General features: G+C 49.0%; 1 protein-coding gene across 1 annotated transcript in view; it reads left to right on the top strand.

The window, feature by feature from the left end:
* LOC311215313 (peroxidasin homolog) overlaps positions 1 to 15,335 on the top strand; it is a gene marked incomplete at its 5' end in the record, with an annotated part of 42,139 nt that overhangs the window by 22,560 nt on the left and 4,244 nt on the right. The window contains 11 exons of the mRNA XM_084296411.1: positions 748 to 917; positions 3,079 to 3,196; positions 4,719 to 4,888; positions 5,289 to 5,561; positions 5,735 to 5,851; positions 7,136 to 7,294; positions 8,668 to 8,780; positions 9,995 to 10,151; positions 11,604 to 11,712; positions 12,465 to 12,622; positions 13,728 to 15,231. Of these exons, the coding sequence (XP_084152537.1) occupies positions 748 to 917; positions 3,079 to 3,196; positions 4,719 to 4,888; positions 5,289 to 5,561; positions 5,735 to 5,851; positions 7,136 to 7,294; positions 8,668 to 8,780; positions 9,995 to 10,151; positions 11,604 to 11,712; positions 12,465 to 12,622; positions 13,728 to 15,231 (3,048 nt within the window). The remainder of the gene's footprint in view (positions 1 to 747; positions 918 to 3,078; positions 3,197 to 4,718; positions 4,889 to 5,288; positions 5,562 to 5,734; positions 5,852 to 7,135; positions 7,295 to 8,667; positions 8,781 to 9,994; positions 10,152 to 11,603; positions 11,713 to 12,464; positions 12,623 to 13,727; positions 15,232 to 15,335) is intronic.

Here is a 15,335-nt window from a genome sequence, read left to right as displayed (position 1 = left end):
CAGGAGGTCACCATTGCCCCCGTTCGACATGGTTCAGGCATCTCTCGCAGTAATAAAAGTCCTTACAGTTGTGCAGAAATGCTGCAACCTCTAACACCTGGTCACAGAAAAAGATCAGTCCCAAGCATGCTAAAATCAAGGGGCTCTTTGAGCTGATTTCAGTGCTCCAGCTAATGCTGAGGGAATTCCTGTGTGCCCATTTGAAAGCATCACACCTTGCACTCCATATAATCTATGTTGTGCTTTGTACTCCTGTAAATAATCTGTGGAATTAGATTTTAGCTACCCTAGGGCAGCTTTCCTGGCCAACTAGGGCAGTTAGGTGCACAGCGTTACGGTTGCAGGCCAGGAGGAATATCCGCATGTCACACAGTGATATTTGACCCAAGAGCACAGAAATCTCTAGCAGAGACAGTGCTACCTGACAGAGTTAACAAAGGTTGAAATCTCCATCCTCTGAGAAATTTCAATATTTCATTTTAGCTCGTTAAATAGAATAATTGTCATTTAAAACTAGAATGACTGATAGACGACTGTGTTTCAACAAAATCATTCTGACTTGGTTAAGAATTTAAGAGCTATGGGAATTAAACATTTCTGATTTTCATTTGGGATATAATCAAATGCAAGGAAGAACAGCCGAGTGGTCCTTCAGTCCAGGGCTATTCCATTCTCATGCCCAGGAGAGAGGCAGCAGGGACACAGGCGGGAGGCTGGGACTGAAATGTCTTCCCCTTGCTCTTGCAGGCGACTAGATTCCAACTCCTTGGTCTGTGACTGCGATTTGCTGTGGCTGGCCGAGCTGCTGAAGAAATACGCGGAGCAGGGCAGCATTCAGACAGCTGCAACCTGCGAGGCTCCTCGGGAGCTGCACGGCCGCTCCATCGTCACCTTGACAGCTCAGGAGTTCAACTGCGGTGAGCCCTGCAGCCACAGGGCTGGGCTCTGGGCTAGGAAATGCTTCCCCTGTCTCTTTCCCTTCCTCTTTTCCATCCCGGGATCCTGCTTTCTCTCTTCTGTCGCTGCCAAACCAGAAATGTCTCGCTGGGGTCAGGCTGGTTATCAGCGTAACGCGGGGAAAGTCAACAGTCGCGTGCATGTTGAAAGCCGCTCTGTTTTGTCTGGCGGTTGTTGTCTTGGTTTTTAGAAAGCGTAGGGCCAGCACAGGATCTGCTGCAGTCAGAGGCTAAACCAGAAATTGGGAAATATTGTCCCGCGTTAGGCTGAATGGAGTTGGGAGCACAGCAAGAGTCTCAGTGGCTCCAAACAGCTGCAAGCCCAAGTAAACACATGGTGGATGAATGGCCGGATGCTTTGCCTGTGGCAGCGTGTTGCGTTTGTTAATCTGTTATTCTTTAAATTTAGATAATTTCTCCATGAACTAATCCATTTTGAAATGAAAGGCTTTGTTCTGAAAAATGACAAAATTAAACATTTCGTGGAGAGAGAACGACAGAACGCTGACTTTGGTGTGCAAGCATCAGCAGGGCTTTAGCTGTGGATCCCCGATACTTCCCTGCAGCGGGCTTGCTTTGAGGTGTTGCCCCTCACCAGACACCAGCAGCCCCCCAGTACGTGCCAGTCCAGCTGTTTGTGTGGCCCTGCTGGGAGCCAGATGTGTGACATCAGCTGGGGCTTGAAGAAATTGAATTCTCCTGAATTCCACATTTCTCCTACAATTTTATTTTATTTTTTTTTCCTCTTTGACCATGTTGCAGCTCCATTTAGGGCGCAGCTGTGCAAAGGGCTGAATTGGCACAAACAGGGCCCGTAACTTCGAGGGGGTGGAAGGAACAAAAAGGGTCCAAGGGCAGCAGCTGGAACACGGGCTGGGACTTGTTGCAACGTGTGTGCTGCACCACGAGCTGTCCCTGCCGTGCACCCGGTGCCGTGGTACAGCCACGATGGAAATTTGTCCCGGTTCAGGCATGGGCGCACAGCGGGATGCCTGTCAAATTAGCCAGGGCACCTGGTGGGAAGATTTTGCTGGCATTAGGCTTTTACGCTGGTGTTGTGCCAGCTGGGGAAGACAAACGATGCATAATTCAGCATAAAGCCCTAATGATGCAGACAGCTGATATCTGAGTCAGTGTGGAGCCTGCTGGCATGGAGTTAACCCACCGCTTCGGAGCAGATGTGAGCCAGCAGTGCGGATTTGCACCGGGTCAGCATTTTGTATCATGGCTCGTGGTGGTTTTGGTCTCTCCCTGGAATCCTGGAAGCTGGCTACCAACTCGTGGACTTGCAGGCTAACGAATAAAGGCACCAGCCTTACACTGGACAAGTTAGCAGGTTCTCACTTAATTTTTTTTTTTGAATAATCCACCTGGTTTTGCTGGTGAGTGTAGAGATTGTTAGATGAGAAAGTATTCTGCTGAAACACGATCGAGTGCGTCAGACCATGGGCACGAATTCCTTCCTATTTTAGCACGTCCTTTCAGCCCGTTTGGCTCGCTGAGTGCTTGAGTGCATCTCAAAATGAAGCACGTAGTGAAAGGCTCAGCTGAATAGGGTTGGGACGATGAATTAGGGACATAATGAATGAAACCCTGTCAAAAGAGAAGCAGTGTGATTTGTGGAGAGCTGGCACCGTTCGGATGGAGCAGGCAGTTGCTGAGAGCAGCAGGATGCCAAGGGCAGAAAAACGACCCACGTGAGGGTGCTGCTGACTTACAGGGTCATTTGGGGGAGCCAGGAACCAAATTTTGGGGCAGCTGTAGTGATCCAGCATGCAGGCAGGTCTGGTTTCCTCCCAGTGCTGCCTTGGGCTTTGCAGGGAGCTGATCTTTCTTAGCAGCTGTTGATAATAAGAATAGCTACTGCGGTCCTCCAGGGCTTGAATAAATGATGCTCTTTTTTTCCCTGGCATCTTTAGTTTTGCTGCTCTTGATAAGAAGTCTTGGGCTGGTTTTGTGTTAAATGCCCGTGTGCCTGGGGCTCTGCTGGTGCCTCGTGCCCAGGGGCTGCAGGATGGGGCTGCAGGATGGGGCTGCAGGATCGTGTTCTCCCCCATCCATTTGGACTGGAGGTGCTTTTGTGCTGCTCTCGACCGGGTTGTGTTACAATGGTCTTTTGCAGAGAGGCCTCGCATAACCTCAGAGCCCCACGATGTCGACGTCCTCCTGGGAAACACGGTTTATTTCACGTGCAGGGCAGAAGGCAACCCGAAGCCTGCGATCATTTGGCTCCACAACAAGTAAGTCGCACGCAATGAGCCCTGGGGTAGCAAAGGTTTCTACCAGGCGCTGAGCTCCTCAGCCTGCAATTACAAAAGCTGTTTCATGCAACGTTAAAAACTAGAAATGAATATTCCATGGGTTGTATTTACCTTCCTTTTAACAGCGTTCTCTGATGACCGTGTAATCCAAGCTATCATCTGTATTTAAAACGTTTCATGTGGATTGTAGTGGATTCCAGGAGTTTATAACTTTCCCATAAACACACTCTGCAGACTGAAATTAAAAAAAAAAAATAAAAAGGAGAAAGGTGTTTTGTGTTGCTCTAAGCCACGATGCTTGCTTTTTCTCATTGAAGGCCCAGTGTGCTGGGAGAACGCTTTTCCATCAGAGGGAAAATTACCGTGCTCCTCCGGAAGACAAGACTTTGCAAAGCAGCCTGCAGATTAATGCTATATGCAGCAACGCTGAAAAAAATATATGGCTCTGCTAGATGCCAAAGCATTTCTGGGAAATGCTACACAATAAAATATTCTGTGCTCAAGCAGTTACCCACTGAGGAAGCGAAGTTACTTAGCTGCTTTACGAGCTTCTTGTCTGTGGGAGTCTGAATAGGGCCTGGTTATTAATAAAAATGATCAATGTATGCTTCTTCAGCTAACTCCCCACCAGGCAAAGTTTCAGCACGGAGCAAAAGTTTATGGCTGAGTGAAGTCCCCTGGAAGGAAGGTCTTGTTAGGGAAATGCTGGCAGGCTCCCAAAGACAGCATTGTAAGAGGGGTAATGATAATAAATGTTCCTCAAACGAGATACGACTGCAGCGAGGAGACATCGGGGGAATTAAATAAATGCCCAGCAAGCATATTAGTTTGCATAGTGGATTCAGCTTTTGTCCTGGGGGGGAGAGAGGTCCCCTCTCCCTTTTCAATCATCCGCAGCCATCCAAGATTCCTTCACGTTGGGACAAATGGGATGCCGTGGTGGGACCTTCTGCCGCGGGCTGGGCTCCAGGAGTCACAGGTCACTGCAGAAAAAGGGAAGATGCTTCATAGCTTGTAGGTCTCGGACCGGAATCCGAGCCAGGGTAGGGTCCCGTTGAGACTCACTTGGAGGTTTTTGCCCCCTCCTGAGGCCCTTGAGCCCGCTCGAATAGAAATGGCTGCACACAATAACAATATGCATTCATTAGTATATTTGCACTTGGTAAATAATGAGAACAAGCTTCGCAGGCCTCGACGGCTGACAATAGCAGCGATGCTGTTGCTCAGGAACAGTGCGCTCTCCTGATGGGCCGTAAACGTCACACAGAATCCGTGGTGAGGGAGAAAGTCGCTCGCCCAGGGAGTGAATCAGAGCTGGAGCTGGAGTTCAGAGCTCTAAATCATAACTCTTGCTATAAACTTCATGAGGTCTCAGAGCAGTGCCAAGGAACGCCAATTTACTGCAGTGCGTGCAAAGCCCCCCTGCCCCGCTGGCAGCTCGTGGGAGGGCCCCTTGGGCTTTTCCCCTTTCCAATTTTCCCTGTTTATGGCTGTTTTTCAGCAACGAGATCGACATGAAAGATGACAACCGCCTGAACCTGCTGCAGGACGGTACCTTGATGATCCAGAACACCAAGGAGTCGGACAAAGGCGTCTACCAGTGCATGGCCAAGAACATCGCCGGGGAGGTCAAGACGCAAGAAGTCGTTCTGCGCTATTTTGGCACCCCGTGTAATTGAGCCTTGTTTATTCCTTCCTGGCCCATCTCAGAGGCGTGGGGAGGGCTGGAAGGGGAGCTGAGCAGAGCTGGCACCCTCTTTTGTAGGTGCCAAGCTGGTCTTGATGCGCTGGGAAGGAGAGTAATGGCACGGCACGGGCTGAGCTGTGGGGTGGCTCCTTCGTGGGTGTCAGAATCTGGGGGGTTAGAGACTGGGTTTAGGGTTAGGGAGGGACTTGGGAGGCTGGGAAGAACTCTGCAGCATGGGGGCATCAAGTGGGGAGAGGACATGGGAGTGGGGAAGAGGCAAAAGACAGGGCAGTAGCTGGGCTGCATGAAGGGTTCAAGCAATTTCCGTCTGCGACTGAGCGGGCAGCAGGGCTCCTGGTTTCTGAAGCACTCCTTTCCTTCCAGCCAAGCCCACTTTTGTGATCCAGCCGCAGAACACTGAAGTGCTGGTTGGGGAAAGCGTCACCTTGGAGTGCGGGGTCTCTGGGCACCCCCACCCCCGCGTCAGCTGGACCCTTGGCACAGGCTCTCCTTTACCGCAGGATCCCCGTTTCGCCATCACCAGCTCCGGAGGACTCTTCATTCAGAACGTCACCTTCTCCGACCAGGGGCAGTACAACTGCAACGCCAGCAACACCGAGGGGTCCATCCAGGCGACAGCAAGAATCATAGTGCAAGGTGAGGAGCCCCACGCTGATGCTGTTTTGGGGATGAAATGCTCAGTCCAGGTGTGTGCATTTAATCCCTGTGCGTTGTGACTCGTTAATTTTTACGCTCCCGTGAGCTGAGAATTAACCAGAGCTTGCTGGCTGAATTCTTGCCTGCTCCTCAGTCATTGCTTTCTCCTCCAGATTCTCCCAGGTTTCTCCTCGTCCCCACTGATCAGACGGTAACCGAGGGGCAAAGTGTGGATTTCCTCTGCTCAGCTGAGGGTCACCCTCCACCCGTGATTGCCTGGACAAGGGCAGGTACTGCCTCGCTTGGCTTGGGTTTTCTCTCTCTTCCATGCCACCACCCATGGGATGTGGGTGAGAAGAGCTAAGCTATAAGGTCACCCATGGGAACCCATGGAAAGCCTTGAGCTTCCTCCTCCTGGGACTTCCTACAGCCTTTGGAAAGGTGAGGTCTGGAAAATCCAGGCTGGTGGGTATCACCGTGTGCCAGCTCTGTAAGTCTCTGATCTGCTCCTCCTGAGGGGCAGGAAGGCGCTGGCTCTCTGCTAACACACCTCTGAGGTTTCTTTTAGCTCAGGAAAAACTTCTTTGGGCCAACAGGTGGTGGGGAACTTTTAAAATCTCTAATGATTGTTAGCACTGGCTGTGCTGAACTGATCCCATCTAACACGCTCTGGGACAGAAGCCAATAACGCTTGGCCCAGAGGCCCTCCAACTTTTCCTTATGCTTCACAAGCCATAATTAATGGTTTAGTGCTGCGGAGGATTCATGGCTATTGTATTCCAGCTTCCACAGCAATAGCCCTGACGCAGAGTTAAGGACCAGCTGAAATTCCCCTCCACCTTGTTCCCCATCTCCTTTAACCTGATTTCACTGCTGTGATCTCTCGGAGAGATGTAAAAGGTCACGGTGACAAGATGTAAAGTTAAGGTGACTTTTGTAACCATGTTTGCTATGTCACTCAACAGGGCAAAAATTAAGCAAGCTTTGAAGTGCTTTTACAGGAGACATGCTAAGACCAAGACAATAGGAGGAGAAGTACTGGAGCACAGCTCCCACAGAGCTCTCATTTGGAAGAAAGCAGAGTATTAAAGAAAAAGTAACTAGATAGAGAAGTTTGGGCGAGGGTTAATAAAATATTTTCATGTTGAACTTTCCACCTTAAATAGAGAAAATATGAATGATATAGTTTCCAACCTGGAGAAAATCAAAATACTGAATTAAAGGCAGTGTTAAATATTTCCATGTATTTGACTGAACAGACAGCTTGGATAACTGAACGCAGATTTGCTTTCCATCAGGTGTTGGTAAATCTGCAGTATTCACTAAGAAAAGGCTTGAGGAAAGAAAGCACCATCTCCTTTGTGTTGCTTAGACAAGACAACTCAGTCATCTTCCTGGGTGTGGGAAGAGCAGCATCTGCCCACTCCTCACTCAGCATGCTGAAGCTGATATTTCAGGGTGCCTGATGCCATGTTGGGAAGGAAATGAAATTTCTACTCCTCACACAGATACCTGCAGTGATGGGGAGAGAAACCTCGCAGCCAATTAACAAATTGCTCTGCTCATTCCGTCAGGTGGGCCGCTGCCAAATGACCGGAGGCACAGCATCCTCTCCACGGGGACCCTGCGGGTGATGAGGGTCGCGCTGCACGACGAAGGCCAGTACGAGTGCCATGCCATCAGTGCCATCGGGGTGAGGACCCTCCCCGTGCAGCTCTCCGTGACCCCCCGAGGTAAGCTGCTGGGAGCTGGAGGTTGTGAGAATTAACCTGGCAAACCTTAACTCGTTAAGTTAATGTTTTGGTAGATAACAGTTTCTGACAAGGCAGGGATTTGCCCTGATGCCTGTGGGATGGGAGTTTGCTTTTGCCAGGGAGCAGACGTCTAGCCATGAGAGCTCGATCTGTTGGTGGGAAACTTTAAAGAGGTTTCCCTCGTGCCAAGATTTGCAAATTGGAAGAAGCTGCTTCGCTTTTCCTTACTTGAAAGTTCGTCTAGTTGTCTAGAAAGAGTATAATCGTGGGAATGCAATCATCTGGGGTGGCCAGTGAATGGGAGAAGGGATCGTATCGGTTGCATAAAAACTAAGGCAGGGGTCTGTGAGCAGAGGTGACCTTTAACACCCATCAGATGAGCTTTGTTATTGGACCAGTTTGGGTGAAAAATGGGGACCTTTAATGTGTTAGGGAGTTTTTATTAAGAAAGTGATTTTTGGTAAAGGAAACAAGACTTTTGTTGGAGAATTTTAAAAAATTATATTAATTAAATTCTTAGTAATTCTTTTTCTTTCTTTTTTTTTTTTTTAATGTTGGCTTTCCTACAGAATAAATTGTGACATTCTTTTTTTTTTTTTTTTTTTAAATTAAGTATTCTGCAAAACAAAACAACAACAAAAAACTGATTACTTCTCAGCAAGATTTAACTCAGGCTCCAGATACATTTATCTTAAACATTAGCTACAAGGCCACAGGTTCAACCTAAATTTAGGTATTCTAAAATCAAACCGTTGTGAAAACAAGTCACACAGGAATGCTTTCGTGTTTTCATTTTCTTTTTTATTCCCATATAAATAATCTTTCAAAACAAGCAACTGCCCTTGCTCTTTCACAAGCATGACAGAATTTTGGTAATGATAGACTGCATGGAAGGAAACTAGAAGCATGAAATTAGTAATGCTGCAAAGAAAGGATTCACAGAATATTTTAAGACCACCAAGATCGATATAATTCCTTAATCTGACCTAACACTTCCCAGACAACCTCACCCAATAATCCCTGAATCAATCCACAATCAGCATTTCAGCTAGAGCATCTCTCCTAGAAAGTCCTTTAATAAAAGACTTTAAATTACAGAGAGCCTAATGCATTCCAATATAATTGCACCGAACAAAGACACACAGGAGTAGAAAGTAAAGTAATAGATGTAAATGATGGAGGACTTGGTGTAGGGACAGAGACTGTGCATCTTCTGACACTTTTTGAAGGGCCCTTGCAACAGCAAAAGGAGCCCAGCAACTCTGTGCTCTCAACAGTGAGAAGTTCTGCACACAGACTTGTTTTTCTTTGTGTTTATTGTGCTTGTAACTTTTTTTCCCTGTGTCTCACAGTGATCCCCGTGTTCCTTCATCCGCCCCAAGACGTGGTGGCAGAGACCGGCCAGGATGTCGCGATCACCTGCGCTGCCCAGGGGGACCCACGGCCCACCATAACCTGGGTCAAAGTAAGAGACAACACCACTCACCACTTCCTCGTGGCTCAGGAAGGCTCAGCAGCTCCCTAGTTAAACTCTCCCAGCTGAACTACTTAAATCAGTTTCAGCAATGCGCAGGGAAGAAGCCACGTTCACTATAAGGACCAACACTTCCACTGATTTGTGCTGTTAAATGGTTTCTTGGGCTCAAAGCCTCGCAGTGCACATGCCTGCTTTCTCTTGCTCTTCCTTCCAAACGAGTAACTTGAAGCCAGTGACCTTCCAGGATGTTAGAAACGCTTGATTGACTATTCCTGGAAATAACTGGAAACTGAATTTTTCCTAAGCAGTTTGTCCTTATTTCCAGGATTCCCAGTGGTGGGACTGGATGATGCTGGTTGGCCTCAGCTTTGGTGGGGCAAAGCCATGATCCCTCACAGTCATGCTGCAGTCTGGCTGTTTTTTTTGAAGAATTCATTAGATGGAGCTCTTCAGACTTTTTCCTTCTGTGCCATATCACACCTGTGACCTTCACTGGGACCTGCCTTGGCTGTGAGCACAGCCAGGCATGGAACAAGTCACAGGGGAAAAAGCTTCAGCCTCATTTACCCCGCAGAGGTCTGGTGGGAGGTGACCTGCAGCTTGCCTTGGGCTCCAGCCAGCAGTGGAGCAGAAGGAAAGAGTCTGGGAGGGCAGCACAGTGAGTTTTAGATTGGGCCAGGGCAGCAGAAAGATACTAAGAAATAAAAGAATAAAGAAATAAAGCTGGAGCCACCTGTGCCACCAGGCAGGTTGAGAGGTGGGGTTGAGCGTGCTGCCTTCTGCAGCACTGCAATCAGTGATGCCGCCCAGAGCCAGCAAAAATTGCCATTTGCAGTTCAAAGCCAACAAAAATCCCTCAGTTTCAGGCTGCCCTTAAACTGCAGACATTTAGACTTAGCTATGTGGCTCAGAACTTCTGTGCCAGGCTGTCTGTGCGCAGCGCAGGGAAACTGCTGCCTGTGTGCCCTGCAGCGAGTGCCTGGGGGCAGCTCGGGGTGAGGGAGCTGAGCAAGGAGGTCTTTGCTGTGGCTCCAGGCAGGAGCAGCTGCCCTCGGACGGCTCTCTGGTTCCTCTGGAAGAGCAATGCTAACATCTGGTGGCCGCCTTCGCTCATCGCATCCATCTGCAGGGTTGCCGAAGGTTGGGCTGATGGAAGCTTTCCACCCACTGACACCTTTTTATGTATCTTGACGGTTCAACAGGAAGGGATTCAGATCACCGAGAGCGGCAAGTTCCACATCAGCCATGACGGGACCCTTTCCATTCAAGACCTGGGGGTGGCCGACCAGGGCAGATACGAGTGCATAGCAAGAAACCCCTTCGGCTTCACCTCCAGCACCATGCAGCTCACCATCACTGGTAGCGTATCTCCTGGTGGTCCTTTGGAGCCTCCTCTTGCTCTTGTGCAAGCAGAGGCTGTAGCATCGTGACGGCTGCAATCTGAAGGGAAAACACTCTTATTTCCTTAGCTTCTTTGCACACAGGTCACCCACAGGCGTGCTCGAAGCCGTGCACCTCCTCGCTGCTGCCTCAGCTGAGCCGCAGTTGCTCAACGCAGAGCACAAGGTGTTGTCCTAAACCACCGGCTTTGTCTCATGCTGCAGTGAGCTGTCAGCGTGCCTGGAGTTCCTGCCTCTGCTGAGGGGGAGAAACTTATTAAAATGTGCCAGCACGCTCACAAGTCAGCGTCTGACCGTAACCTCGCACACCAGGGGATGGGGAGTGAGAACAACACTGTCACTGCAAATACGGGGGTTGAAACATTCCCCGCGTCCCTTAGGGATGGGAAATAAGTCTCGGGTTTTCAAGCAAGTGCTCTGTGCATTAGGGAAACTGTAATGAATAAAGAAGAGCAGCACTCCTCCGCTAGTCAAAGCAGAGGTCAAGTGCGGCCATTGTGCTTCTTAGAGGGTGAGGAAGAACTGGTAAGGGAAAAAAAAATAAAAGGCCGGCAATAAGGTTAAGAATTTAAGTGGAGACCTTTTCTCAAGCACACAGGAGTGACCATCATGAATACTGAGGAGCTTATTTGGTGAACTTAATAGCATTTTCTATACAGGGTCAGTATGCACGGAACTGAGATAATCGGAAATTTCTTTTGTTACTTGAAATTATTCGGAAGATAATTTCTGTGATTTATTCTTGATTCCTACCTCATTTTCCAGCTGCCCCTTGCATACACCAGTAGTCAAATGAGAACTGGTTTGCTTTCCTGTGAAAAAGGTGCTGGCTCAAAAAAAAAAAAAACATTCTGTAGTCATCTTTCAAGGATTTTTGTTTACTTCTGAAGGTATTCAAACAACAGCTTTCATTTTTGTTTTAAAATGATGTGGTTGATGTGGTAATACTAAATTTGAACTGAATTAGAAGTGTTCCACAAATGGAAAGTGAATGTAGAAGCAATGCTTTCAAATGAATATCATGAATTTTAGAAGTTTCCTTTGTAGGAAGTAAATGCATTTGGGGAGGGTTAGCCCACTGTGATTTGTAAATTTTCTTTTTCCACTTTAAGCACCAACCAGAACTGGCATTTATTTGCAAAGCTGTACAGGAGCAGATTCTGAATGTGTGTTCCACAGCCGCCACCTGGAAAAATCACCTTTTTCAGTCAGTTAATTTCTTCAGAATATCTGTTAAAAAAAAAAAAAAAAGTTTCATGGTATTTAAATTGCAAATGCAAATGGAATTTGACCTGCCGTGGAGTTACTGTGGTGCCTGTTCTCATACGCAGATTTTTTTTTTGAGCTTGGACAACAAATTAATATCAAAATAAATTTAGAATTTTGTATTTTCTCTTTGTGCTTCGGAAAGCCACAGATGTTGGTCGGAGCGGCGACACGTTTGTAGCCACCTCCATACGGGAAGCTATCAGCAGCGTGGACTATGCCATCAATTCAACACGTACTGAGCTGTTCAGCAAGTAAGTGCATGAAGGGCCAAGAAGTGAGGCGTGAAGCAGAAACGAGATAAGAGGCACTGAATGAAGCTTTCTGAAATCTCATTTTATTGTTGACAATCCGCAAATGAAAGCTACGGTGCTGTTTCAGGTATTGGAGGTTGAAGCTATACCGTGTAGATGTGAGGATGTGCTAGAAGGGATTTGGGGTCCTGGAAAAATCTGATATACTAATACCACTTCTTATGTCACGTATATCTGCTACATGCATTTTGTCAGCTGGAGTTGGCTCCAGAGACAGTGGAAAAAAAAAAAAAAGGAACATAGTCATATTATAAATGCAATTGACTTTGTGTAGGGAGAAATACTAATACAATCCTTCTTAGAATTTCCTTAATGAAAAAAGACTTCTGAGAGAATGACAATTCCTTCCTCTTCCATCCCAACGTATGTTTTGTTGAAAAAATAAACACTTTGTATTAAGCCCAAAACCTTGGGGTTTCAGCTGTTAAAAAATAAATTACTATATAGCAGGAAAAAAAACCACAGAGATACTGAGGAAATTAAATATGTGCATTTTCATGGGGGGAAATATCTTTTATTTAATCATCTGTAATATTCAGGCAAACCACATTCATATGCACTAGTTTTGGGGGTCACGCACCAGAACAGGCTTAGAGCCTGATTCCTGCAGTCTCATTGCTCCAAATATTTTGGAGCAAATACAAAAATATTTATTTTAATGTTTCTGCATCTTTTCTAATTCCTTGGAACAGACGCCCCAAGACACCCAACGACTTGCTGGCTCTTTTCCGCTACCCCCGGGACCCCTACACCATTGAAACAGCCAGGGCAGGTGAGATCTTTGAAAGGACCTTGCAGCTGATTCAGGAACACGTGCAGCAAGGCTTAATTGTGGACGTGAACGTCACAGGTAGGAGAGATTTCATTTCCCTTCTGAACCATGTGATTAATTAACATTAATTAAATTAAAAGAACAATGTGTAGGTATCTAGAAAGCTTTAAAAGTACGATGTTCTGCCAAGAGTATAGATTAATTATCATTATTATCAAGAAATGTGCTGTCTGGGTCCCAATTCTTTCTAACATCTAATGGTTTTCATGACAGCTGGGGGCTGTTCCTGTCGTTGTTGTACCAATGTGGTACTCGTGAAAGTGGTTCAGTTCCCCGTTTTGCTAAAGATCTCCCAATTGGCTATGAAGACCCTAATCTTTACAAATATTTACCCATCTACCTTCCTCAGCCCTAGAAAAAGGGGGTCAGGCATCTGAGTGACCTTGTGGATCTGAGTTTCAGCTCCTCAGCAGCACGGGCAGAGGTGATTCCTGCCCTCCAAGTGGCAACAAGAAAAATACCGAAAACTGGAGTATTTGGGTGCTGTAACGGAGGATGAAGTTTGCTAACTGGGTCTTCCTTTGTACCCATCAGACGTTCCCATCCGCCTCATGTTTCCACCTCTACGTGTTAGTCAGCAGGCAGCAGGCACGTATGTTTGGGCCCGTAAATACTTTTACCTGCCTGGATCTGCTCCAGGCTGCGAGGAGCTGCGGGGCTGGTCCGGGCTCGTCGGACCGCCAGCCTTCCTCCTCGCTCCCCGCCAGCATCCACACAGCTCAGCATTATTCAGCACTTTCGCTCTGTGCAGTCGCCCACAGCTTCCCTGCTGCTCGTCACGTAGAATTGGGCTCATCAGGGATGCTCAAGGTTGCGGCAATAACCCAGAGAGATGGGAAATAAACCCAGAAGATCGCCCCAGCAGTTTGGTCTGCCAGCCACAGCGCTTCTGGTTTCCATCTCTGCACGGTTTATACTAAATTATTTTCCCTTCTTATCTGTGGGTCTGATCTAATCCTGTGCATCCAGACTTTCTGTAAATTACACAGTGACACCACGCTGAGACACGGCCTCGCCGTGCCCATCCTGAGGATCCCAGCAGCAGGTTTCAGGCCAGCAGCCTTACGTGGGACAGCAGGACCCGGCTGTGGTCTGACGTGGTGCTCTTTGCTTTCCTTCCCAGGGTATCGTTACAATGACTTGGTGTCTCCTCACTACCTGAACATGATCGCGAACCTGTCGGGCTGCTCTGCTCACCGCCGTACCCCAAACTGCTCCGATATCTGCTTCCACAAGAAGTACCGGACCCACGACGGCTCTTGCAACAACCTCCAGCACCCGATGTGGGGCGCGTCCCTCACGGCCTTCCAGCGGCTCCTCAAACCTGCCTACCAGAACGGATTTAACCTCCCCCGGGGCTTTTCCTTATCAGAAGACGCCAGGGACCTGCCCCTTCCTTTACCCCGCCTCGTCTCCACTGCCATGGTCGGGACCGAGACCATCACCCCCGACGAGCAGTTCACCCACATGCTGATGCAGTGGGGCCAATTCCTGGACCACGACATGGACCAGACGGTGGCAGCCATCAGCATGTCCCGCTTCTCGGACGGGGCACCCTGCAGCCAGGTGTGCAGCAACGACCCGCCGTGCTTCTCCGTCCTCATCCCCGCCAACGACCCCCGCGTGAGGAACGGGCGCTGCATGTTTTTCGTCCGCTCCAGCCCCGTGTGCGGCAGCGGGATGACCTCCCTGCTGATGAACTCCGTCTACGCCAGGGAGCAGATCAACCACTTGACCTCCTACATCGACGCCTCCAACGTCTACGGCAGCACCGAGCAGGAATCGAGGGAGCTGCGGGATCTCAGCAGCCAGAAAGGGTTGCTGAAGCAAGGCCAGGTCGTGCCCGGCTCGGGGAAACCTCTCCTTCCCTTTGCCGTGGGGCCACCCACCGAGTGCATGAGGGATGAGAACGAGAGCCCCGTGCCGTGCTTCCTGGCAGGAGACCACCGTGCCAACGAGCAGCTGGGCCTCACGGCCATGCACACCCTGTGGTTCAGGGAGCACAACCGCATCGCCGCCGAGCTCTCGGCCCTCAATCCCCACTGGGATGGAGATCTCCTCTATCACGAGGCGCGGAAGATCGTGGGTGCCCAGATGCAGCATATCACCTACTCCCACTGGCTGCCGAAGATCCTCGGGGAAGCTGGGATGAAGATGCTGGGTGAGTACAAAGGCTACGACCCCAACGTCAACGCAGGGATTCTCAACGCCTTTGCCACCGCTGCCTTCCGCTTCGGGCACACTTTGATCAACCCCATCCTGTACCGGCTGAACGAAACCTTCCAGCCCATCCACCAAGGCCACGTCCCCCTGCACAAGGCCTTCTTCTCCCCTTTCAGGATCACGCAGGAGGGTGGGATCGACCCCCTCCTCCGCGGGCTCTTTGGGGTTCCTGGGAAGATGCGGGTCCCCTCCGAACTCCTCAACATGGAGCTGACAGAGAAGCTCTTCTCCATGGCCCACTCCGTCTCACTGGACTTGGCCGCTATCAACATCCAGCGAGGACGAGACCATGGCATCCCACCGTACAATGACTTCAGGGTCTTCTGCAACCTCTCGTCTGCGCAGGAATTCGAGGACCTCAGAAATGAGATAAAGAACTTGGAGATCAGGGAGAAGCTCAGGAGGTAGTGCAGCCGGGTCTCGGGAGCATCAGAATCGCTGCAAATCAGTCGGTGAAAAGCGTCTGCTCTTGCCAGAGCACCCCTTAAATAACCTCCCGGATATTACT

This window comes from Netta rufina (assembly GCF_964035555.1).
Source record: "Netta rufina genome assembly, chromosome: 16".
In the NCBI taxonomy this organism is placed as follows: domain Eukaryota; kingdom Metazoa; phylum Chordata; class Aves; order Anseriformes; family Anatidae; genus Netta; species Netta rufina.
Note: the sequence above shows the minus strand (reverse complement) of the source record. Positions and strands in the feature narration are given on the sequence as shown.